We start from the raw sequence: 25,428 nt of genomic DNA on the forward strand, positions 1-25,428 counted from the left end.
GGTCCATTTCGATACTGAGCTCAAAATCTACCAATCACATACTGGATTTTGAGACTGATCTCCAAATCTTAGCTTAATAACCTCTGAACCTGAACTGATAGCTATAAGCTTACCTCTGCATAGTCGTCCCTCTCCTTGATCAGATGTAGCAGATGCCCAAACAGTTTGTCAACGTCTGTACACTCTGTCGGCAGTATAGACTCAGTGTCATCTGTAATCTAAAATTCAAACAATCTATCCATAATATACAGTCTAATAAAATTTGTCTGCAAAAATAACAAACATGTTTTTAACAATGTAACAAATTTCCAGATAGATATTTGCATCAGTTATTCTGCTATAATCAATAAAACTATAATATTATACAAAATAAAATTAATTCAATTACGATTATTCATATAAATCCTTAAAAATTACTGAAAATGCTATAAAGAAAAAATCTCATACAATTTGTCCCAAGTCCTGAATTACATGTATAAAACAGACTGAACTTGTATGAAATTCAATTATTCAACAGTTTAACAGAAAGTATTCTAAAAATGTGAAATAATTTTAGCCCAAAGATGTTCCAATCCTGATTATCTCCTCAAATCAGATTGAAAATCTCCCACAATGCATTGTATCAGGGGACCAGTCATTATAAATTTAAAAGAACTGGTACTAGAGCATTGAAAAGCGAGTGAAAAGCAAAAACAGGGCATGTTTAATGAATTCGCGCTTATCGATACAACTTTCATGCAATTAAAATTTTAAACTTATATTTATTTGTGTATATTATGCTTAAATTGCTATCAATGAATATCAAATACTCAGTAATTAATGACTAACAAAAACAGAGATATTTATATGACAAAACATTTGTCATTTAATCTTCCAAAGTATTCTGGCCTTTGTCGTACTAGTGCAAATATGTATTTCTTCTTTTATAAAGTTCCTTTTACATTCTCTTTAATTCAATTTCCAAAAGTGGTAATCTTTAAAGTTTGTCTCTGCAATAAAGTGTTTTCTTACAGAAGAAATCGACTAATCTGTTTTTTTTTTGAACTTTAAACAATTATGTCATGCACTAGACTGAACTGCAGTAATGCAAACTCCAGACGTTTTTACATAATTAATTGTAATATTACCTACTCTTATCCATTTTTAGCAGATTTATTTTAGGAAAATAGACTAAATTATAGAAACGTAGAACTTTATTCAAAAATCTTTTTTTGTATATTTGCTATAAATGGACTGCAATTCCAATCAGAATGAAAAGTGGTTTCTCGTAACTAAAGGGTTTTTATCTCAACTGCCTTTTTATACAAATCCCCAACACTTGAAAAGTGTTGCTGCCTGAACTATGAAGAGGGAAAGGTTTGAGAAGCATTACTGAAAATTCAGTTATAGGGTGCTTATCAGCCTACAAATATTAAAGATACCTTTGACAATGCATGGAGTGGGGCAGAATTACTCTGCTGGGGGAAGGCAAAATATTGGTAGGCCTTTTGGATCATTCCCGTACCTGCCCAACTTGCTTCTATGCCAGTGAGTTGTAATGGCTCGAACCCACGACCGAGAATAAAGCTTACCTGTTTGATGCTCTCAACAATCTCCTGTTGTACGTTGACCTCCAGATCCATGATGACCTTGATAAAATCTTCCTTAAGCTCACATTGTACAGCACAGCCCAGTACGAGCAGTAATACCTTCTTAAGCTCATTGAAACTTGCATCTGAAATAGACAAAATATAATGGATTGTTGTAGATTTTAATTATTTCATCAATGAAACATACTGCTGTAAACATTCAATTAAATATTTCCGAGTTTTAATATTGAAATTTATGCACACCTAAATGCTCCATATACATCAGAAACTGATCAGACAGATTGAAAATCTTTGCAGCTGCTACAGAAATTTATTGCTTATATTTACAGATGTTAGCAACATTTATAATGTAGCAACAAGCATACAACACTTTTTGTTTAAGGGCATCTGAAACTTTCAGCACAAGTATTATTAAGGAAGGATGCTGTTGCTGGATCAATCTTAGCTTTACAACCTGAATTTGACAAAGAACAAAATCCAATATTATAGTTACTGCACATCTGACCAATGCCAGTATTGACTAACTTGGATCACGTTCTCTGGATGCCAGTCACACCTCTCCCAAAAACAATCAATTAAGAAAACATTAATGGACACATCAACTAATTACTCTGTCCATCAGTCCATTATGGAGATACTAATCACTCTATTTCTGTTTCACATAATCACATATAATCTCACACAAGCTAATCACCCTGTATATTAATTTTGTAATCTGTGAATTATATATTTTGTCTGGTAATTACCATCTCCCATACTGGGAGCAAGAAGAGCTGTTCTCATAATCTGTTAATTATTCATTTATTAATAACTTACAAGAGCACAGTATGCCTTCTACTTAATATGTATGATTGTATTAATTTAACATGAAAGATAATCACTTTGTCCATATATTGACATGGGGACACATTGAATTGTCTGAGGACATGTCATTTTAATAAATTCTTGTCTCTCAATGCTGAAGATTTAACTACAGAATGCATATGAAAATACTGAAGTAATTTAAAGAAACTAAAAAGCTCCATTTTTAAATGACAATACTTTGTCAACAGTGGGGCATCAAGGGTTTAGCTTCAAATAGAAAAACTTTTATTTCCTGGAGTATAAGTGACATGGCTACTTTCCTTGCTTTACTGAGATTAAAGAAGTCCATAGGTTCCCTTCTAGGCACTGCTATGGTGTATCATTTGGACCAGCAGTCAAAATATACATGCACATATTAAAAAGCATAATGATATATATTTGCCCCATGCAATTCTAATTTTGTAGGTGTATGCATATCATATATGTAAGTGCTCACTAATATATGCACACATACATAATGATATAAGTGCACACATACTTTTAGTTTTGACACATGCACACATGTATGGATGTGCATTTACATTATACACATGTGATGGTGTATTTACAAGTATTTTGGGCAAATATATATGTCCACATAAAATTTTACAAGTGCACTCATAACTTCAAGTGCACATAGTTATTTATATGCAAATTTATTTGTGCATGCTATTACATATTTACACATGTACATACCAAAATGTATACATGCACATATATATTTATAAACGTACACATACTTTTATGTGTGCACATAGATCTTAAAATGTGCACACATGCGAAGGAGATTTCCGACTCAAACAGTACATAAATTGGCAGTGAGCACAGAGGTTAGATCTGCCAGCTAGATGTCTCTCTCATACAGTGCATTGCGAAAACACACATGGATCGTTTTGGAACATCAGTGTCAGGGATAGTGCCTATAATCCATTCTAGCAAGATCTATCTCACCATTTATGTAAAATTTCATTGCAATCCGTTGTAATGTCTATAAATTACAGTTGAAACACAAAAGGTTTCAGACAGACAAATAAACTATCAAAGTAATGTTAAGTGTGACAGTGTGATAAGTATAAGGTTTTCAATAGGGCTTGTACCTGCAGTAGTGAGGGGCCTGTCCTTACTGCTAAGTTGCTGACAGTTTCACAACTTTTCAAGCTCTCTCATTTCATGAATCAATCAGCTTGCAAATCAGTAATTTATCTCAACTTTTGCATATTCCATTTAAATATAGTTTTCATTATATACAAATGAAATTAACTCAATTTTACAGGTCTGCAATCGCTCACTGCATGCTTTGTGACAATGAATGTTTTCATTTATTATTCATCAAACAGTTCAATGTTTCCACATGTAATGGTTGTAAGTGATCAATAATGTACAAGCTACAATGACATGGTAAAAGCTTGTCTGACATGTTTACAAATAGATCAAGATATGTTCAGATAATCTAAGAAACCAAATTAATCAGCCAATTAAAATTCCTTCCACACTTTAAACAGAATATTTTCTACTTTCATAACGGACTGAACATTTTCAGTTATAAAATGATGGAATACAATCTCCAGAGCCCCAACCTTCTTGCTAAAATATATTAGACAATAACCACCAGAAGCATGCATTATAGGACTAAGGTCAATTCTGGGGTAATAGTATATATGAGCCACACCATGAGGATACCAACATAGTGCCTTTGTGACCAGCATGGATCCAGACTAGCCTGTGCATCCGCGCAATCTGGTCAGGATCCATGTTGTTCGCTAATGTTTTCTCTCATTGCAATAGGCTTTGAAAGCGAACAGCATGGATCCTGGCCAGACTGCACGGATGCGCAGGCTGGTCTGGATCCATGCTGGTCGCAAATGCACTATGTTGGTTTTCTCATGGTGTGGCTCATATGATTTATTAGCATTTTGATAAATATTGTAATCATTCATGGGTATTAACCTTTGATACTGATGTTCAGAAGTTCATGATATTTACCAACTTCCATACTTTATTAAAATTATAAAGACCAATCAAGGATAATAAGTAGCTATACAGATTACTGGTCATGACTACATATTAATCATAAAATAACTGAAATGCCAAAAACCTGTCCTTAATAAAGAGGGTCACACAAAACTGACTCATCATTTACTTTTGAATGTACATCTAGTGGTATTTTAGCCTCATAAATCTTCTCAGGTGCAATAACTATCTTGCCATTTTAACAATTGGTGTACATGTGAATTATATATACATGTAAGCTAAATGGAAATGGATGAGACTAAATAATAATAAATAAACAAAATATGCAATAACTGATTTTGGTCAATTACTGAATGTCTGGCAATTATCCATTATGGGCAATAACTGAAAATCATGCAATAACCAATTGTCCTCCACCACTGTTAAAGCATTAAATTTTGTGGGCATTAAATTTTGTGGTTTTGTCAAAAGGGGCATGAATATGTGGATTTCATACTTTAAAAATAAGATAAATAGCATACTGATGCATACAAGAAATCCATGAAAATTAGTCCTCAAAAAATATTTAAGATTCTTCAGTAACTAATTATGAGCAGTAAGTGATTATCTTGCAGAAACCGATTATGAGCAATAAGTGGTTATCTTGCAGAAAAAAGTTACGGGCAATAAGTGATTATCTTGCAGAAACCAGTTATGGGCATTAACTGATTATCTTGCAGGAACCAATTATGGGCAATAAGTGGTTATCTTGCAGAAACCAATTATGGGCAATAAGTTATTATCTTGTGGAAACCAATTATGGGCAATAAGTGATTATCTTGCAGAAACCAATTATGGGCAATAAGTGATTATCTTGTGGACACCAATTATGGGCAATAAGTGATTATCTTGCAGAAACCAATTACAGGCAATAAGTGATTATCTTGCAGAAACCAATTATGGGCAATAAGTGATTATCTTGCAGAAACCAATTATGAGCAATAAGTGATTATCTTGTAGAAACCAATTATGGACAATAAGTGATTATCTTGCAGAAACCAATTATGAGCAATAAGTGATTATCTTGTAGAAACCAATTACGGACAACAAGAGATTATCTTGCAGAAACCAATTATGAGCAATAAGTGATTATCTTGTAGAAACTTATTATGAGCAGTAAATGATTATCTTAAAGAAACCGATTATGAACAATAAGTGATTATCTTTCAAAAACCAATAACGGACAATAAAAGCGATTATAATGCAATAACGGAGTATGAGCAATAACTAATTACTGTGTAATAACTTGTTTACTGGCAATAACTGATCATCGACAAAAACTAAATATCAGCAATGAGTGATTACAACATTGAATGATTATCTGCAATAAATGACCACCGACAATTATCAATAACAAGAGCTCGTAGAACATAAAATGCCCCCCTTGATGCATTCAGTAATTGCACAAGAAACAAAACTTATTTGCTCACTGTAAACAAAATTTCTACTGTTCTGGTGCAATGTGACCTTGACCTTTGACCTACTGACCTCAAAATCAACAGGTGTCATCTGCTGGTCATGATCAACCTCCCTATTAAGTTTCGTGATCCTAGGCCCAAGCATTCTCAAGTTATTGTCCGGAAAGGGTTTAACTGTTCCAGGTCAATGTGACCTTGCCCTTTGGCCTGCTGACCTCAAAATCTAAAGGGGTCATCTACTGGTCATAAGCAATCTCCCTATCAAGTTTCGTGATCCTAGGCTCAAGCGTTCTCAAGTAATCGTCTGGAAACGGTTTAACTGTTCTAGGTCACTGTAACCTTGACCTTTGACCTACTGACCTCAAAATCGTTAGGGGTCATCTGCTGGTCATGATTAACCTCTCTATCAACTTTCATGATCCTATGCCCAAGCGTTCTTGAGTTATTGTCCGAAAACCGTTCAACTGTTCCTGGCCAATGTGACCCTGAACTTTGAACTAATGACCTCAAAATAAATAGGGGTCATTTGCTCATCATGACCAACCTCCCCATCAATTTTCCTGATCCTAGGCCTAAGCGTTCTTGAAATATCATCCAGAAACTGTTTTACTGTTCCTGGTCACTGTGATCTTGACCTTTGACCTACTGATCTCAAAATCAATAGGGGTCATCTACTGTAGATGACCAACCTCCCTATCAACTTTCACGATCCTATGCCCATGCATTCTTGAGTTATCATCCGGAAACCATTTTTTTTTTTTTTTGAGTTATCATCCGGAAACTGTTTAAATGTTCTGGGTCACTATGACCTTGACCTTTGACATACTGATCTCAAAATCAATAGGGGTCATCTGCTGGTGACGACCAACCTCCCTATCAACTTTCATGATCCTAGGCCCAAGTGTTCTCATGAGTTATCATCTGGAAACGGATTGGTCTACATACCGACAAACCGAAATCTGCAAAACAATATACCCCTCCTTCTTCGAAGGGGGGCATAATAAGTATTTACTGATTAATCATGCAATTAATGCACAAATTATCTCCAACATTATTTTTACAAATCTCAAGTATATAAAATAGTAAGTCTTTCATAAAGATAAAACTATTTTCTAGCTAAAGGGGCAGACTTTCTTGGACAAAAATCAGATTCATTTACCAAGAAATATTTGTGGTGTTAACTCATACACATAATGACCCTATGACATCTGGCAAATGGAGTCCAGCAGAAATCTGACACCGATTGTCCTCACATTCTAGCATGTTCAATATTTAAATTGATCAAGTTAAGAGCTGGATATTGATTTCTGATCATACTGGACAATGTACAAACTTCATGCTGTTGCTAATGCATTCTATCAGAAACCATTAATTACAAGAGAATAGAGGAACTTAACAAAGACTTGGCGGGACGTCCGTCATGGCTGAATTGCTACAAGTGAATCCTTTTAAACAATGCATGGTTCAAATAAACTTTTCAAGGTTGTATTCCAATGTCAGACAAGTATCAAATTTCATTTATGATACTGACCTTGATTGTAAGAATTCTGCCAGATAGACAATTAAAGAATAATTTACTTTTAAAAGTACTAAACTGAAATTCAAGCGAACCAATTTTCTTTTTCTTTTTTGCCCGAATCTACTAAGTTAAGCTATCTAAATTCGAACAGAAAATAAACATAAAGAAAGCCTAATAAAACACAATAAGATTACTTCAAAAGGAGATTAAAACATAATTTTCTAATTTTATTAATTTGTTTTCTTTTCATAAAAGAGCAAGCAGGGTGTAATAAGTGGTTTATCATAAATATGTGCAATAAAACATAAAAGTTTCAAAAGGATATAGATTCTAGTATAACTGAATATTGTGAAAAACGACAGTATTTACAAAAGTAACATAATTAACATATCTCTTATTTTCTATTGACTGTTCTTTCAAACTATGATTTTTCTTTTATTATAACCTGAAATTTCTTTATTATGTTTAGTTGAATCAATTTATACTTAAAGGATTTTTAATAAAATTCAATTACTGATGCATATCAATAACATCTTTGTAAAAAAAACGGCTTTCATATTTAGGAAACTGCATATTAATATTAAGGTACAAGAATTTGAACTATTCTTAAAATTTCTTTTGATAAAAAAAATGCTGTCAAAACTTTCTAAAGGTGCTTATGACGTTGCCCATTCTGATGAAGCTATAAAAGGTTATGTTAAAATATGCCTTTTTCTAACATTGTTCCAACAGATTTTACTTTAAAAAATAATTTTGTATTTGATGCTTCACAACATCTGTTTTGTCATATTTAACTTACATAAAAAATTATAATTGTGTTTTGAACTCTTGGTTGGGAAAAGAGAAAACTTTACAGCACTTTTGAGATATTCATTAAAAACTAAATGATTATGTTTCAGTCGGAAATGGTATTTTCAAAATTGATGTACAAGGTTTAGTCACCTTTTTCTGGTTCCCGGCAGATCAGCTGGTAGTTAGGCAACTTGACAATGAGTAGCTGTTGTAAAACATCCTGAAAATAGAAACCAGCATAAACTGAAAATGCTGAATGACTGACTGACTGACTATATGACTAACTCACTGACTGCATGACTGAATGACTACACAACTACATGACTGACAATACAACTGACTACATGATTAACTGGCTAGAGAACTATGTGATTGACTACATGACTGACTGACTACATGATTAACTAACTGACTATCTGACTGACTACATAACATTGTTAACAGACTGACTCTACACAACTGACTTATTACATAATCAAGTAATAAGATGACTAACTTTGTAACTACATGGCTATTGAGATTACCAACTCTCTAGTAAAAGAGAGACTGACTATATTTATGACTGATAGACTACATGACTGACTAACTTGACTAAACAACTGATTGACTGACTTCGTGACAAACTGACTAAACTCATTGACCGACTTTGTGACTTACTGACTACACAACTGACTGACTGACTTCATGACTAACTGACTACATAACTGATTGACTGACTTCATGACTAACTGACTTCACAACCCCTGTGAAATAGGTTCATGAACTTCATGAATTTATTCATGAATTTGCAAGAATTCATGAATCATTTCATGAATTATCAAAAAAGTTCATGACTTACAAGGAAAAGTTTACTTACTTAAATTCATGAAGTCTCAAGTTCAAGAATATTACTTTCATTTCATAAACTTGTAAATGTAGTTCATGAACATTTCAGAAAATCCATTAAATGATTTAAGAAATTCCTGAACTTGAAAATGAAATTCAGATGATTGAAATTGTGATTCAGGAACTACAGGGTTATGGTTTTCCCCTGTAAAAGATTTTCTAGAACTAGTATTAAGTTCTTGAACATTCAAGAACTTCTGAAGAACTTAAAGAACTGTTCCTGAACCAACATAACAGTTCTTAGACTGTGGTTCTAGAACAATGATGGTTCTTGACCATTGTTTCAAAAACTGCAAAAGTTCAATAACTTACAGAACTTTACCAGTTCCTGAACAGTTACTGTTGGTATTAGACTAAGAACCAAAATTGTTCATGAACACAGGTTCATTAAAAGTACTAAAATTCAAAACCTTTTTCTAGTTCAGTACCAGATCTTGAAATCAGTTGTGAGTTTCTGAACTGTTCATTCATTAAACAGAAAACTTTGGTTTATTACCTTTTACAATAAAGAATAAGTTCATGAACTGTTCGTGATGTTCATGAACATTGAATTCATAATGTCACATGATCAGTTTCCATTATTTTGTTGCATGCTGGGAAATTTTTTGCACATGTGATTCAGCAATTTTTGAGAAGTTTGTGCAGCAAATAAGAAGGAAATATTTATCATACTACAGTTAGGAATGGTTTAAAAGGAACATGAGTATACTGAATATCAAGTAAGTAATTTTGGGGTTGTCATAAATCGTTCATTTTAAAAACTATAAAATCCTTTTATAATGTCACAAGTTTTCACGACCCTGAAATAGTTCATGAATAAAAATTCATGAAAATCAAAATTTATGTTTCATGAATTAAAATTCATGAAAATCAAAATTTATGTTTCATGAATTTCGATATTCGTGAACTTCTTCATGAATTAAAATTCATGAATAAATATTCATGAGAATCAAAATTTATGTTTCATGAATTTCAATATTCATGAACTTGTTCATGTATTATTTTTAATTCATGAAACATAAATTTTGACTCTCATGAATATTTATTCATGAACTATTTCATGAATTTGTTCATGAATAAATTCATGAAGTTCATGAACCTTTTTCATAGGGGAACTGAATGACTGACTTCATGACTAACTGACTACACAACTGATTGACTGACTTCTTGATTAACTGGCTACACAACTGATTGCCCGACTTTGTGACTAACTGACCACACAACTAATTGACTGACTTTATGACTAACTGACTACACAACTGATTGACTGACTTCATGACTGACTGACTACACAACTGATCGACTGACTCCATGACTAACTGACTACACAACTGAATGACTGACTTAATAACTGACCAGTTGACTACATAACTGATTGACTTTGTGCTGACTGACTGACTACACAACTGACTGACATACTTAATGACTATTTCACTGACTACACAACTAAATGACTGACTTCATGACTAGCTAATGTGATGACTGACTGACTGACTTCATACAAGACTGACTGGCTAAATGATTCACAGACTCCAACAAAACATGATATTCATGATACAAAATGGTCCATCAATCTAAGGTACTAAACATTAATTAGTTCTCTGTGCAAGAATTGTTCAACTTCTGAGGCCACTGAGCATATCTTTTTGTTCTGAGAAAGAACCTTCTGTCTTTGTTCCTTTGTCAGTATACAACCAAAGTTTTTTACTATTGACAATTTTTTTTCTCACTTATTTGTAAAATAATTCCTACCATTTTGCTGTTTTTATACATTTTAGCAATTATTCTTGTGGTTAGGTAACAGCATAATTTACATAATGTTCATTTTTTTACCATATCAGCATATCAAATTATTGCAAAAAAAGAAATTCTGAAAGATAGTTCAAATTAAAATTCCAACGAAAAAAAACAGAAAATGCGAGATAATCTGCACCAATTATATCATGATGTCTTTCAATTGCACAAAAAAGAAGATAGTACGACTTTGTAAAAGGAACTATTTTCTTTTCTCGGGTACCCATCATAAAAATTAATAATGATTTCATTTTAGCTATTAAATTGTCTGATATTATCGTAATGTCTTCAAAGCAAAGAATTAAGTACTGATCACCTCAAATAGAATCATTCTTTTGAAGATCGTAATATCACTAAGTTCTTACGCTTGCTTACACATCATCACACTACGAGAAATGACCCGATTTCAAATATTTTTCCGATATTTTTAATTTATTTCATTTACAAAGCCGAAATCAGTCCAAATAAAGGATTAAGTAAATTTGTTATCGTAAAAATCAGTTTGCAGTGATGAAATTGGAGACGAATCTATCATGAAAGAACCCGTTGTATTATATACGTGCATGACTACAGAAAAATGTCAGTCCCACAATGGAAAAGTATACACTTGTGCTTTCTTAGGTAGGCACAGAAAAAACATACAGAAAATAGGCACAGAAATGCATACAATTAAATCAAACACTTGCATTTCAGATTTAGGACTTTCTTTTATATGCCCACCAGAAGGTTGTTTGGCAATGCCCTGTCTTAGAAAGAATTTTGAAAGTTTTTGGCAATTGACTAGTAGAAAACTTAGTAATATGTAAATCTGTAAAAACTTTTGTTTACCTCCCCCCCCCCCCCCCCAATCCCTCCCCCTGGGTTCAAGATCTAATTTAAATTGACTTTCCTTCCAACATCCGTATCAACATAGTGCAATGAAAACAAAAAATCAAAAACTTTCAGAAAGTACATAAGGCTCATAATTTCATTGAATACCAGTATGTGATCTGTCTTAAGAGAAAGAAACAATACTACCAAAGTCATTTTCTTATCTAATCAATTCCTATACTTTCAACAGGTTTGCATCTGGAGTACAAGCGTACAGCAAGCATTTGAATTATGATGAAACTCAGTTTGGAAGAAACATGTAAAATCCTGGAGTTATAAGTAGATAGTGCTATGGAGTGAGCTAAAATATTTTCTCACACTTATTCAATAAGAGACTTCGAGTCAAAATATTTACGTCACTTCGATTGATAAACTTGTCAGAAATGTACAATAAGTGATTCAAAGTGAACAATTCCCCTTAAATCTGATACAGAAATTTGAAAAGATAGGAAACCTTCAACACTGAATATGTATAACAAAAGTAAACTTTAAACATAATGATGAATGATAATACAGTGTATATATCTTGAAAATTGAAGTTATATTCAATTTTTGGGTAAATATTGCTGTACGAAGGTTAACTGAGTAAAGATTAATATTTCTCAAGGTTTATATAAATAATACCACATTATGTATTTTAATAAATCACTGAATTATGTACTTAATGACCTTTGAAGCGTTTTATAGAAAAACTTTTATATTCACTCACTGTTGAAGCAAAGTTAATGTCATTTATTGCCAAGCTAAATAGCAGATTTTCCTAAAATCATTTTACTGATATAAAAACATGTATTGCTGCTTAACTGATAATAGTTTGCTCCAATGAAAACAATTTTCATAAAATATTGTTCAAAATCTGATGCAAGTCTTATGTTGAATTTTTAAAGCAAAAGAAAATACTTAATGCAGCTCTATACAGATACTGGTAGTTATGTTTCTAACTTCTAAATGTCTGAGGTACTGTGGAAACAGCAGAAAAAATGTAAAGGTTGTGGACCTATTAAGACATTTGGCAAATTATTTAGCTTCAAGATCAATGTGACCTTGACCTTTCACACACTGTGCCCAAAAATAATAAGGGTCATCTACTGACCACTGGCTGTCATCCTATGAGTTCTAAGCCAATTCTCCAGTTACTGATTGGAAGTCCAAGGTCACTGTCCTTGACCTTTGACATATTATGACCGCTAAAGCAGTAGGGGTCATCTAATGACCACATGCAATCCTGCTGTGATGTTTCTCCATTTTATACCCAAGTGTTGTTTAGCTTTTGATTGGAAACTGATCAACAGACCAGTGGACGGAGCAGTGAATATGAGCAAAACAGTATACACATCTTTTTTTGAAAGAGGGAATAAATATCTACATTAAAACTAATGTCCTCTTATATTTGGCCCGACACCAGTAAACGAGACCTGACCAGAATTTCCAAATTCAATAATTACAATCTGTCCAAATGAGCTACCTAACACCTGTGATTTACTTTCAAGAGATGTCTTTCTTTCCATGATTACTCTCTTTACTTATAATTTTACTTACAATAAAATTGTCACCCTTTAACATAATGAGATAAAATTACTTTGAAACAAAAACAGGCTTCTTTTTTCCCAAGGGAACTCGAATGGTTTTAACTGTTCTGTTCTGTATATCATTGCCGATTTCTGTCTTATTTGAGGACCACAGCTTACCATTGCATTTTTGTGTCTTCTCTTTTGTACATACCATGCAAACTGCTCTGACACAGTCACCTTTACTGAACCAACACCTCTCATAATAACCAAGCCTTAAAAAGCTGTTTACGATGAACTCCGATCATATAAAACTTTGTTCTAACTGCTGTGCGACCAGACACTTGACAAATTGTTTTAATATGAGCAAGTCGTTCTGCAGGACAAGCAGCTTACAGCATCCACAAAGTCCACTGAAAACGGAACAAATACGAATCTTGCCTTGAACTATCGGGCGCCTGGCTAATGCGATCATAATGCTGTAACATAACAGAACGGGACTGATTTTATAAACTACTTATGTTTTCAGTTTTGGAGATGCTCTGGGTGCTCTGTTTTTACTATAATTTTGGTCAAAATGGCACTCGTGCAGCAGGATGAAAACTACTACAAGCTCAACTCACACAGCCATTTTTTTTCTATATCTATGAGTGGATGAGTGGATTTTTCTACTGAGCCGATATCACCCTTCTGGCTATACTTGGTGTGACCAAATCCCTTCATTATAGACATTCAATGATACAGTCTCCATCACTGTCTTTTTCTCCATCACTTTCTATGATGAAATGTCAAAATCAGATTTGCTAAATGAACCAGGACAATCATTTAGTTGATGAAGCCAGGGGGTAGATCTCTAACTAATTGAACTTTAGGTAAGAAAGTTGCATTTTGTCGAATAGGTCTATTATGATTCATTTCACATTAACAATCATACATTTCACCAGCGGAAATTTGATCTCCCGTCTAAAATGAAAAAGATTACAGTGGCCTTTTTTCATACCTACAAATGTCACATAATCTGATACAAATAGGGTGCATTTCATACTGCAGTTTAAGACTTTAAAGATGTCCAGAGGACAAATATAGTGCAGGGCATTTCATTAATGCATAATTAATTTCCATAAAAATGAACAAAAATGTACATTTATTATCAACAACTCCCTCCCAATTAAATTCATAAATGTCCACCTTGTAACTATTTATTCATAAATAATGATAGTGTTGAAAGGAAAATTGTGTTCAGATTTCACCAAAATGCTAAAGATGGAGGGCCGATATCTGCAGGTCTTGGCAGGTTGAAGACGGTTCAATCTGAATACAGATAAAGCTCAACAGGTCTATAGATAACACAAGTATGCAGAAAATATTTTAATGACTGCTAAACATGTTTTTGTATATTTTGAAAAGCTATGTAAAATAGATCAATACAGGTTTAAGCTTATTTTTGTTTATTTTCCAGATAGAGTTAATGCATTAGCCTAAACTTGATCCAGTGATAACAAACAAATAGAAGCATGTAGATAAACAAATGTACTTTCCAAATCGGGGAGCATACCGAAAGAGTGTCTCTAACAACATAAAAAACAACAATCAACCGGTGAAGCATAAAAACACATGTAGAATCCCACCATCAAACGTCCTTAAATTGATCTTATTTTTTAGCACTTTTTAATTGCGCTAAGAAAACTGGTGGGAGCCTGTCAGCTGGTGTGTGCAAACATTTACAACATCTTTTATACCAAGAGGTTCTTCACATCAGGAAATGTTTTCAAAATGTTTGTTGACATAAAGCATTTGTATTTACAGAGCAGACAGAGGAATACCTCCACTATTCAATACAGAGAGGGGACATTATTATTCTTTGAGACCATGACAATATTTGGGAATTGTATTAGCCAAAGAAGCATTCAAATAACATAATTTATCACCAACAGATGGAGGCAGTAACTAAGAAACCTTGCCAAAAACAATTGTAAAATCATGGACAGCTGCACACTTACTACATTACAACCCCTGGCATTCACACACTTACTACACTGCAACTGCTGGAAATTCCATGCTTAAAACTAGTATTAAACCTGTGAAAAGGACCACCTGTGAACAGAGACCACTGGGATTTGAGTTTGCATGGGACCTTTAAACCACCTACAATGACAACATTTTGGCTTTCCAGAGACTGGTTTGACAGTACTTGGACATATCGTCCTCTTCTTCGGTTGTGCATTTATTTTGCTCTGTTAGCATATCATATGGACTTTTTCAACATAATGTACAAGCGGTCTCTGTCAACTGAAACTTGCAAAATGGATAAGTATTGAGAATCATTTAACAAAAGCATTTTAATTGTTAAGTGTGATCTATTTGTAGCTAATCATCATTGACTGATTAGATCTTGTCTGGCACTGTGCCAGGACAGATTTAGATCTGGCTTATGGAGATAAATCCCATAATCCCCAGTAATCTCCGACCTTCTGATCAATACACAAACCAATTAAAATGTGCTTGTCACAAAATGTCAGGTACCAGTACACAGCATTTAGTTCTAAATGAAGCTGTCGCTACAAAATTACTGCTCCTTGCTCTGCACTAGACATCTCAAAATACTGCTCAATTTAAATTGTAGAGTTCAATAATATGTACCCGAATGTAGTAAAAGTAATTTTCAATATCCTTTGATGAAATAAAATGGACTTGAATTAAAATTCCATTTGACTGACGTTTCATCTGACGATTATCTGAATATTTCTTATTACAACTTGTTTACCAAATATCTGATAATATTTTCCATAATATTATTGCCTGTTCTTATAATGTGATGGCTGTTTAGGTACTTTAAATTATTTCACAATTAGGAAAGGGTTTAATACAGTAACTGAAAGTTATTTGATTATTTGTTACACTAAAGAGAATTGTACTAAATCAAGATCAAAAGAACTTAGCCTAGATTTAACAAGAAAACATTGCATTGCAGGTACGGACTGGCCTTAAAATGTTTCATCAAACAAATTTCATTTTCATCCAAAATTTTCACTGAAGAACTCAAATAATGAAAAATAATCACAGCTCAGCATTTATATTAATCTTATATGAGTAACATGTGATACCCAGTATATTTTCCTCCAAAATCAAAGTCCTGATATGAAAGAGATGAAATACAATGATATCAATGTTATCAGGACAATTGCAATTGAAAAAAAAGCTGTCGATGTAAGAAGAAATGTAGAGAAATGCAGGTGCTTCCAGCCGTCAGACTGATAAAAGCAATAAAACCAGGGAAATTTCATCAAAAAGTTGAAATTGTCTCAATTACAAAATGTTAAGTAGCCAATTAAATTACAGAATGTTTATGCATGTTTCTGCAACAAAAGCAATAAAAGCAAGATATATGCTCCTGATAAAATCCCCTTTCTCTGTCACGCTGTGTCAAATTAAATGGCTTAGGGAAAGAAAAGCATGTTGCATATTTTATGCTGTGTCTCCATAAATGTCAGCAAGCTAGACTGGAATCTTTAATAACAGAACAGAGAAAGGACATCAGATTCTGCAATAAAGTTTTAGAGCCAAAGTGTGCTAAAAATGTGACAAAAGTGTACCAAGTTTACATGACACCACCAGCTCACCCCAACACCAAATCCCCATTTGTTTGGCATTACTTCTGGGATTAGGGATGAAATTGCTAACTTCAGGAATGGGGGATATGCAAACAGTTTGAGACAATGGAAAAGCATATGTGGATCTATACATGTCATTAAACATTATTGAAAATTCAAATGCAAATTTTTACACCATCCACCTCAGACTGGATGACCACAAAGTAGAGACCGTACCATAGCTCTTCGCATACTTTGATTTTTCAAACTAAAGTGATTTTTACAAGTGCACCGGTTACGATAAAAATGTAAACAACGGACTTTGTCTATGAAACTTTGAAATGAATGAATGACAGTCGATCTTAGTCATAATACTGATTGACAGTGAATGCTAATGACTCCATGTGTTGCAGAAAGGCATTTAGTTTGTAACTGTAATTTCCCATTAATTGAAATTCTCTCAAAACTGGTAAAATAATTACTTATATTTGGACAAATCTTATCGTCTTTGCCGTTCGGCAGCTGCAAAAAGGGCAACTATAAAATATTCAGTGTAAGTAATATTTCACTGGTACTGCCAGTTAGTAAGCTCATACTCCGAACAACACGTCTGAGAAATTTGGGCAGATTTGACCAATTATGACGTTGGCAGCATTAGATTATATTTTTTCTTTACACAAAAAATGCCGTTAGGTAACAAAGCGAATACGCCGATAATCCGGAGTTCACCGATTATTGTTCCAGTTCACGCAATGTAATCCAGCAATTAAACTGCATAGCTATTAGTGACTGCTGTTATAGGGAAGTGGTAGAGTGTCTGCCTTAGGTGTGAGAGGTCCTGGGTTCGAGTCCCAGTTAGAGCTTAACTATTTAGATTCTGCTTAAGCATAGTTTTTCTGTTAATAGACTGTTCCAGATGTTCTAAATTTTTAGCATACAGTATTATGGATCAGTATTTAGCAATCCAGATCAAAGTTGAATGTTAAATCAAATGCACCCAATTAGAAAATATTGACTATATTATGTCCCTTTGATGTTTATGCTCTCCATGTTCAAGAAGAGTTACATGTCCTTGATCACAAAATTTTCGTTATCATGAAAATATTAAATGCTCATAACTCCGCACTTCTGGTTAAAATATTGTCTATATTTCTGTTTTTGAGAAATATATGGACATTTGTCTTCATTTCAAAGCTTTTTAACTTCAAACCTATGATTTGAAAAACTTAGGTACTATCTCTACACAAAGCTTTCAGACAACATTGAATATGGGTTTGCCAAATCATAATGTTCCTATCACTGTCTCATATAACTAGCTTCAAAAGATGACCCCTACAAGCACGAAGTCAGTACAATGTAAATAATGCAAATTGTTAGCAATATGATAGCCTCATAAATTATGCATCAGCTGACATATCTAAACAAACAAAATGTCACAGTCTATCAAATTTATCATGCAGCTATTTAAATTCACTGAGATTTTCTACCCCTATTGATTTTTATCTACTTGTGCCAAAGTTTTTTTTCTGCTCTTTGATCAGAAACCTTGAAAACAGGCAGACTTTTTCTTCATTTCATGGCCAGTGGAAACTGATGTATTGAACAGCCCCGGATTATTGCTTCTTGATCTATATCTACATCTAGATATGTCAAGTACATGTTCATAATGATTAATTTGGAATGCAATTATTTTGAAATCATATTCCTTTTCATTGAAGAGCACTTTGGATCAGATAATATATGAGTGTCAAAATAACCTTACTTCAAGTCAGTGCCAGTTTTTATAATGTATAAAAATATTACACAGCCAATGTAGAAAAAAGTCATTACAACTCTGACTCTAGTAAACTCACTGTCTTGACCAGCACCCACAACAGTGAAAGATTGTGCAGACTTTGGTCAAGTTCTACTCCCTTTATGATTCAAACCCTGTACCTCAAACCCTCTTGCCCTACAGTCCTGCACTTCACTGTTACTTTTTATAAGCCCTGTGTGATTCAGCTTTTTCTCAAGCTCCTAATGAAAATCTTGATTTATGAGTCACAAGTGGAAATGTTGTAGGCAATAAAAACTAAATAAATTTATCATTAAAGCCATTAACTTACAAAATAACTTTGTCACCATAGGTTCTATTGTTATTAGCTGAGTTGATATATGAGGCTATTTTATTTCAGCAGCTGAGGTTATGGACTTTGTTATTAACTTTGTTCAACACAATGCTTCTTTTAAAGAAGTGGACCAACATAAGTCACTGCAAAATGCAGAATGTCAGTTTGTCTTGCAGATACTCTTAAACGTGTCAGACAGCCAGTTACCTCCATCAGTAGAGCAGAAGTTCCGGACTGACTGCACATTTTTATCATCCTGTCACATTTAGTGCCAAACATAGAAATTCAGTATAGGACTTAATCACATAATGTGTCTGGCAGCTGTTTAGCTAAGTTGGTACAGCACTAGCCCTGTCAATGATGAGTCCCTTGTTCAAGCCCAGGACTGACTGCACATTTTTTTCATCCTGTGACATTTGGGGCCCAACATGGGATGGTGACAGTATAAACTCCGAGATCATGTTCACCTTGTTCTCTGTCCGATTAGAAATTTGAAGATGAAATACAATATAGTGGTGAGGAATGTCATGAGACGAACTTAGTTATTACATCTGGGTAAAATATGTGTCAAGAAACCTGTTAGCTCAGTCGGTTGTCCCTGTGAGGGTTCGGTGGTTTGAGCCCTAGACTGACTGCACATTTTTCTCATCCTGCGACATGGAAGAAACTTAAATGAACAAAAATTGTTGTTTATTATTATGGGTCAACTACCTTAGAAAACTTCCTAGATTTTGCAGTGTTTTGCGACATATAGCTATAATAACGTCAGTAGAGTCTGCTATTATTAGTTTTGCCGGCAAATTTTATATTCTCAAATGCATGCTGAAACAAGCTATTTCATTTTCTGCTTTAAATAAACAGAAAACCTAGTGTATCAATCCTTTCAGTTTTCTACCTTTTGTTAATTATCTATTTCAATATTTGACCTGAGCTAAAATATTGATTTTGAACAGAAGGGACAAAATTGAACATGTGCTTAACATTCAACAAATAAATAAACGCTTAAATGATACAACACTTAACATGAGTCGATAATATTACTGCACTTCTATGAATTTTGAGTAACAGAAGTTTTCCTATTGAGATAAGCTGTACTAAAAAGGCTTTTAAAATCTCTACAAGATATATGTTAAAATCTGCTAGGCAAGTCAAGTTCATTGGAATCTCCCAGACTTGTTGAGACGACACATCAAAGGGATCCAGTAAATTCTGTCTCTCTTTAGGGACATTAATATTGAGCCCAAAGTCCAAACTGGCATAATGTTATATTTTAACAGATTTCTACTGACACTCTCCACTAAACAGTTACATTTTTCAAGGGCTGCACCTGCCAAAGCTTAGTCTATGCCAAATCTTAACAAATTCAGACTGTAACTTTACATATTAATTTGTTTAAATTTTTTTGTTTCAATAGGTTAAGCAAGTAAGTCTAATTGCTAAATTGCACATATTTTTGTCAACAGTCAAATGAATCCTTTTTTCAATTGTCGGTCACATAAGCTAATCAATTCTTTTAACAAAACAAACGGTAGTAAATAACAATAAAATTCTTGGCATGCACGCTATCAAAGCTTTAAAATCATAGTAAGTGCCCTTAGACCTATTCAGTTACAATAATACTAATTACCGCTACCTTATCGGCAAGTTTAAAACAAGTATTTCTGGGCCAAATATAATGACCTTGCAATACTTGAAATATTGGCACAAGTTTTTAAATTGGTATTTTAAATGTTCTATTGTTATTTCGTCATTACTATACATTACCTATGCCTCAGTGAAATCAATAAAAAAGTTTTACAAACTAAGGCCTTAATCAAGTGAAAGAATGTCTCCACCTTTAAATCTAGTTTGAATTAAATTTTGCTGACTTTTGAATTCGTTTGGCAATAACTTCTAACGTTTTAAAACGATTCTTGCACAAAGCCATAAAAAATTTGTCACATTGCGACCATAATAAAACCATATATGGAAGATAGTCATTGTTTTCTATGCAACTGTTGATATTATTGTCCTAATCAGGTTTTCTTCAACAGATTTCATATTTTCCTTTAAAGGTGCAAAATAAAGACAAATGAATAGACATAAATCTTAAAAAAAGACTACACATTTTAAAATATAGTACTAAACATTACGATAGCCGTGCAATATTCCCCTGAAATCAACACATGTACAGAGAAACAAATGATTGTTTGATTGTTTCTGTATTTTCTTAGACTGACACGGGGGGTCATTTTGTCCTACTTTCGTGTTTATCGCTTTTCCGTAATCGGTTGGAAATTCTTCGGGATCACGTGATTTTAAAATTGTTTCAAACGAATATCCATTTAAGACGCGCAACAAAATAATTGTATTTCCATGATGGTAATTATGCACAACTTGCAGGAAAAATATGAGATGTACAAAATTTAAATTTAAAATTGACAGTGACATATATTAGGCCAAGACAATGTGTTTAATGTCTAAAATCTTATTAAATTAATGTAGCCATGTGTACATAAATAAGTGTATTTAGGTAAATTTCAATCATACTTTGTTTCTGCAGTGTAAGACAGTTACTCATTTATATTCTTAAAATTATACTGAAAAGAGATTAACTGAAAAAGTTTACAGACGAAGTTGTAAAAACACTTTTATTCGGGAAGGGCCTGAATTGTCCTTATGAAAGCTGTATATTACCTGTATTATAAGAATGATTTTCATGAAGTTTTTGTGAGTTACAAAATTGTTGAATTCCATGTGCTAAGTTTGTAAAAATCACCTTATCAATTGGGCATATGATATATTTTGCATCTATTTATAAATTATAGCCTCGTTTCGGAGGATTCTTCTGAAAAAGCCCGAAGATGCTCAACGGGTTCGTAAGCAGTCGGAAAGCATACTTTCGGTTTGACATAGGCAACATTTTTTGTTTATTTGTTAGTTATTCTTGAACATATTCATGACTATTTGGTCAGAACCAATGCAGTGGGCCATATTTTCAGTAAATAGGAAGTCTCAGCTACAAACTCTGGATTTCATATAATACTCGTTCGGGTTTTAGTAATAGACCTTTAATTTCACTGTTTAATTCATTAAATCCTAATACGAAATACGATGCATCTAATTTAAAACAAAACAATTCCAGCAAATTTACTGCAGTTTTTGCATGATAAAACACTTCATTTGTATTTATCATTTATTTGTTCTTCAAATTACATACCGAATAATAAGCCTTGATGTTTTTGAGCAAGATGTCCCAGTTCTGCATACGAATGTTAACATCCCGCACAGTTTTGATCACATTCTGGTAGGCAGGCCGAGGATCACTGAAATATAAATATGCATTTACGTTAAACTTCTGTGGAATATAATGGAAAAGAATACAAATATATGAACCTTTTACAATGAACAGTCTGGTTCAGGTAAGTGTTGCAGTTTTTTTTTAAATTTTGGTATGACTTCATTGGGCATCCAGCTATTTTAAAAGAGAAGTTATTATTGGACCACTTTACAGAATAAAAATATGCAAGTCCTGCACCTCCTTTGCCATTGCAAGGAAGTTCAAATTTTAGTATTGAGTAAAATTAAGATTGTGGAGATGGACCTGCCTTAATAGTTGGAAGGAAACTATTATTTTCTACATAAACAAAGACTTCAAAAACAGAAATCAGAGACTCCTCAAAAGTGACAATCAAACATTGCTTTCAAAGAAACCTAAAAGAACTGGACTCTTGTGTGAACAACCAAAGACTCAACAAAAATCAGAAATGGATAAAGAGAGCAGAGATCTGTAGGAGTGAGTTACAAAAATGCTGCACTGAAGGAAATATTTCTGACATTTGTGTGTTAATTACAGGTGCAACAATGGCTGGCAATATTTTTAAGTAATTTGTTCTAGGTGAATACCTCCTGGGAGTTGATGCTACATGTTTTCCATGCTCCTGTCAATCAAACATAGATAGCAAATGGAACTGGCCTCAACAATTAACTCATAAAACACCTCACTGACCATCATTATTGGCATGGTTTGTGTCTTGGAGTATTTCATTACAAGCAATAGTTAACAAACCTGCAATGGGGGCGAATCAACTTATAGTGTGCATAAAAGGCAGATCAGCAAATGAAGACAGGGAACAGTGGCTCATATTTGTTGAATTTTAATCTCTGTAGTTTGTTTTGTATGATTAAAGGCTCAAAATTTCAGGTTACATATCATTCCCAGAAAATAACTCGCAATCAGAAGGAAAGGAGGAATGACGAAAGACCAAATTCAGCCTCATCAGAAAATTTGAAGGGTTCAAACTTGCAGCATTTTTTACTTGGTAAAGTGTTTACTAAACTCTAGGCATTTTTTTTAACTTTCATACTTTAACAACATTCCCAGCTTCTGTTGATGGATCTGGATTCGAATTAGAATTCCTCAAATTTCAAATGTTGTGCAATCAAAATCTGAATATTAGCGTGTTTAATCAATCACCGGACAATCATAAAATAATTATATTCCTATTAACTGAATAAAGCAATATATTCCTTTAAGGAAATTATAACTGCAACTGGATTTCTGTAGGTGGATTCCACTTTCATCTTCCATTTTTGAACAGAAAGACATAACTTTCATTTATTAATCAATTGTTGCTGCAGACATCAAGATGGCTCTTGACAGTTTTATAGACAAAGGATAAGCCTCAACAAGTAGAACTTACCCATTTATTGCTGTTATAGGAGCTCATCATATGCTTGAAAAGTGTTCTAATTACATGGTCCATAAAACTTGAAGTGGCCATTTGAAGCAGATTGTGCTCCACTTTTAGAATGATGTTTGATTATTTATAGAATGATACTTTACATGTACATGATTTTTTTTTAAAAATTTGACATTTCAACATAAAATATTGAGCGGGAAATATCCAGAAGGAGCTGCTTTAATTTCATTCTGTTAAATTTTTATGAAACGCAGCCTGCTGCAACCACCAATAGGTGCCAAGCAACACGAAAGTGATAGAAAAAAAATGCTTTTAATATAATGAAATAAAAGCAATCTTGTTTGCAGAGCATAATGATTTCTCTACTGATTATTGAGCAACTCTTGGAGGTTGCCCTTGTCTACAGGAAGTCCTGCAGGAATCAATTATATATTGTTTCTATACACTGTTGAATCTAGCTCAATAATTACTGGAGTATATTCCAATTGTGTCAATCTTTAAAATTGAAAATTTCCACTGTTACTGTTCAATAATCAAAGAATACTGTGAAATCATTTAGACTGGTTTCCATAAAAGTTTGTGGTTTGGCCTAAACAGCTACTTCAGGGCCTGGTGTGTGTATGTGTGTGTGTGTGTGTGGTGGGGGGGGGGGTTGAGGGGGGGGGCGCTTAAATTTGTGGATTTCAAATACTAGGAAAAGATAAATTTAATATGAATTTTCTATGTTTGCTGAGACAACTATGTTGACTGACACACTCACAAAAAAATAGTCCCCTATGAATATTAATTAATCCCAGAATCTTTTTAAAAGGATGTAACCTTAAAATGTTATTGGTCTAGGCATGCTTTGACGAAAAGTTATGTTTTTTTTTTCAGAAAAACAAAACAAAAACATTGTGGTATTAAGCGTGCCCCATTTAAGATTTCAATATTTGTACAAATGCATTGAGGAATGTCTGATTGTTCTCAATTAAGACCACTCTAAGAATTTAAAACAGAAAAGAAAAGGTATGCAAAACAAATGAAAATGAGGGTAAAGTGCACACTGAAATCTTACATTTAATTCTTTGTAAAAAATATGTATCAGGTTTACGTAGATTTGTGATTGAATGCCCCAATAAATTCTAGACATTGGACTGTTGAAAGTAAAATCCATAAAAAACATTGTGAACAAACCACTAATCAATTTTGTTTAATCAAGCAAAGGAACAATTACTACAGGCCAGATCAGCCTTTCATATCAAGTCTTACGTAAAATATTAACATTCTCCACTTCATACACCAAAAACATTGACTGAGTTTCAAGCAACATATTCCTATTACTATTTCCTTAATATAGAACTTTAATCTTAATTTTTTAATCCTGATCAACGGCTTCTTAATCTGATCAGACATTTTACAATATTTTTTCAATGTATAAATCAAACGGTGACGTTAATAACTGTGTTCTTCAAAAAAATATACTTGAAAACGATCTCGATAAAATATTATAGAGCACTGATTTATAAACACAAGTCTTTGATCTACTTAACACAGTATTTATTTAATATATTACGAAGATGGAACAAAATTTTAAAACACACAGTGACGCATAATGCCACTGCACCCGACCTTAAATATCACAGAAAATATTTATCAACCATACCCCAAAAATCAATAAGTATCAACATGATCAAAAGATTTCGATGTAAACATCAAGAATAACGTGTAACATTCTTTTTCTATTAATATGACTAGGTCAGTCATTCAAAAATAAAATGAATAAGAATACAACCAACTGAAATGAGTTGGTATTCCTCAGCTAGTTTGAGCTTGTTTCC

The 25,428-nt window shown here is 33.3% G+C and overlaps 1 protein-coding gene across 10 annotated transcripts in view; it reads right to left on the bottom strand.

Annotated features, from left to right (window-relative positions):
- The window catches only part of LOC123541339 (girdin-like), an 81,299-nt gene that overhangs the window by 48,154 nt on the left and 7,717 nt on the right, over positions 1-25,428 (bottom strand). For all 10 annotated transcript variants that reach the window (XR_008371145.1, XM_053544664.1, XM_053544654.1 and 7 more), the window contains exons 3-6: positions 22,126-22,231; positions 8,322-8,391; positions 1,572-1,714; positions 114-218 (exon numbers count right to left, since the gene is read on the bottom strand). Coding sequence is in view for 9 of the 10 variants with exons in the window: in XM_053544664.1 (XP_053400639.1) it covers positions 114-218; positions 1,572-1,714; positions 8,322-8,391; positions 22,126-22,231 (424 nt within the window). In the remaining variant the exon portion in view is untranslated. The remainder of the gene's footprint in view (positions 1-113; positions 219-1,571; positions 1,715-8,321; positions 8,392-22,125; positions 22,232-25,428) is intronic.

This window comes from Mercenaria mercenaria, chromosome 1, assembly GCF_021730395.1.
Source record: "Mercenaria mercenaria strain notata chromosome 1, MADL_Memer_1, whole genome shotgun sequence".
NCBI classification, from domain to species: domain Eukaryota; kingdom Metazoa; phylum Mollusca; class Bivalvia; order Venerida; family Veneridae; genus Mercenaria; species Mercenaria mercenaria.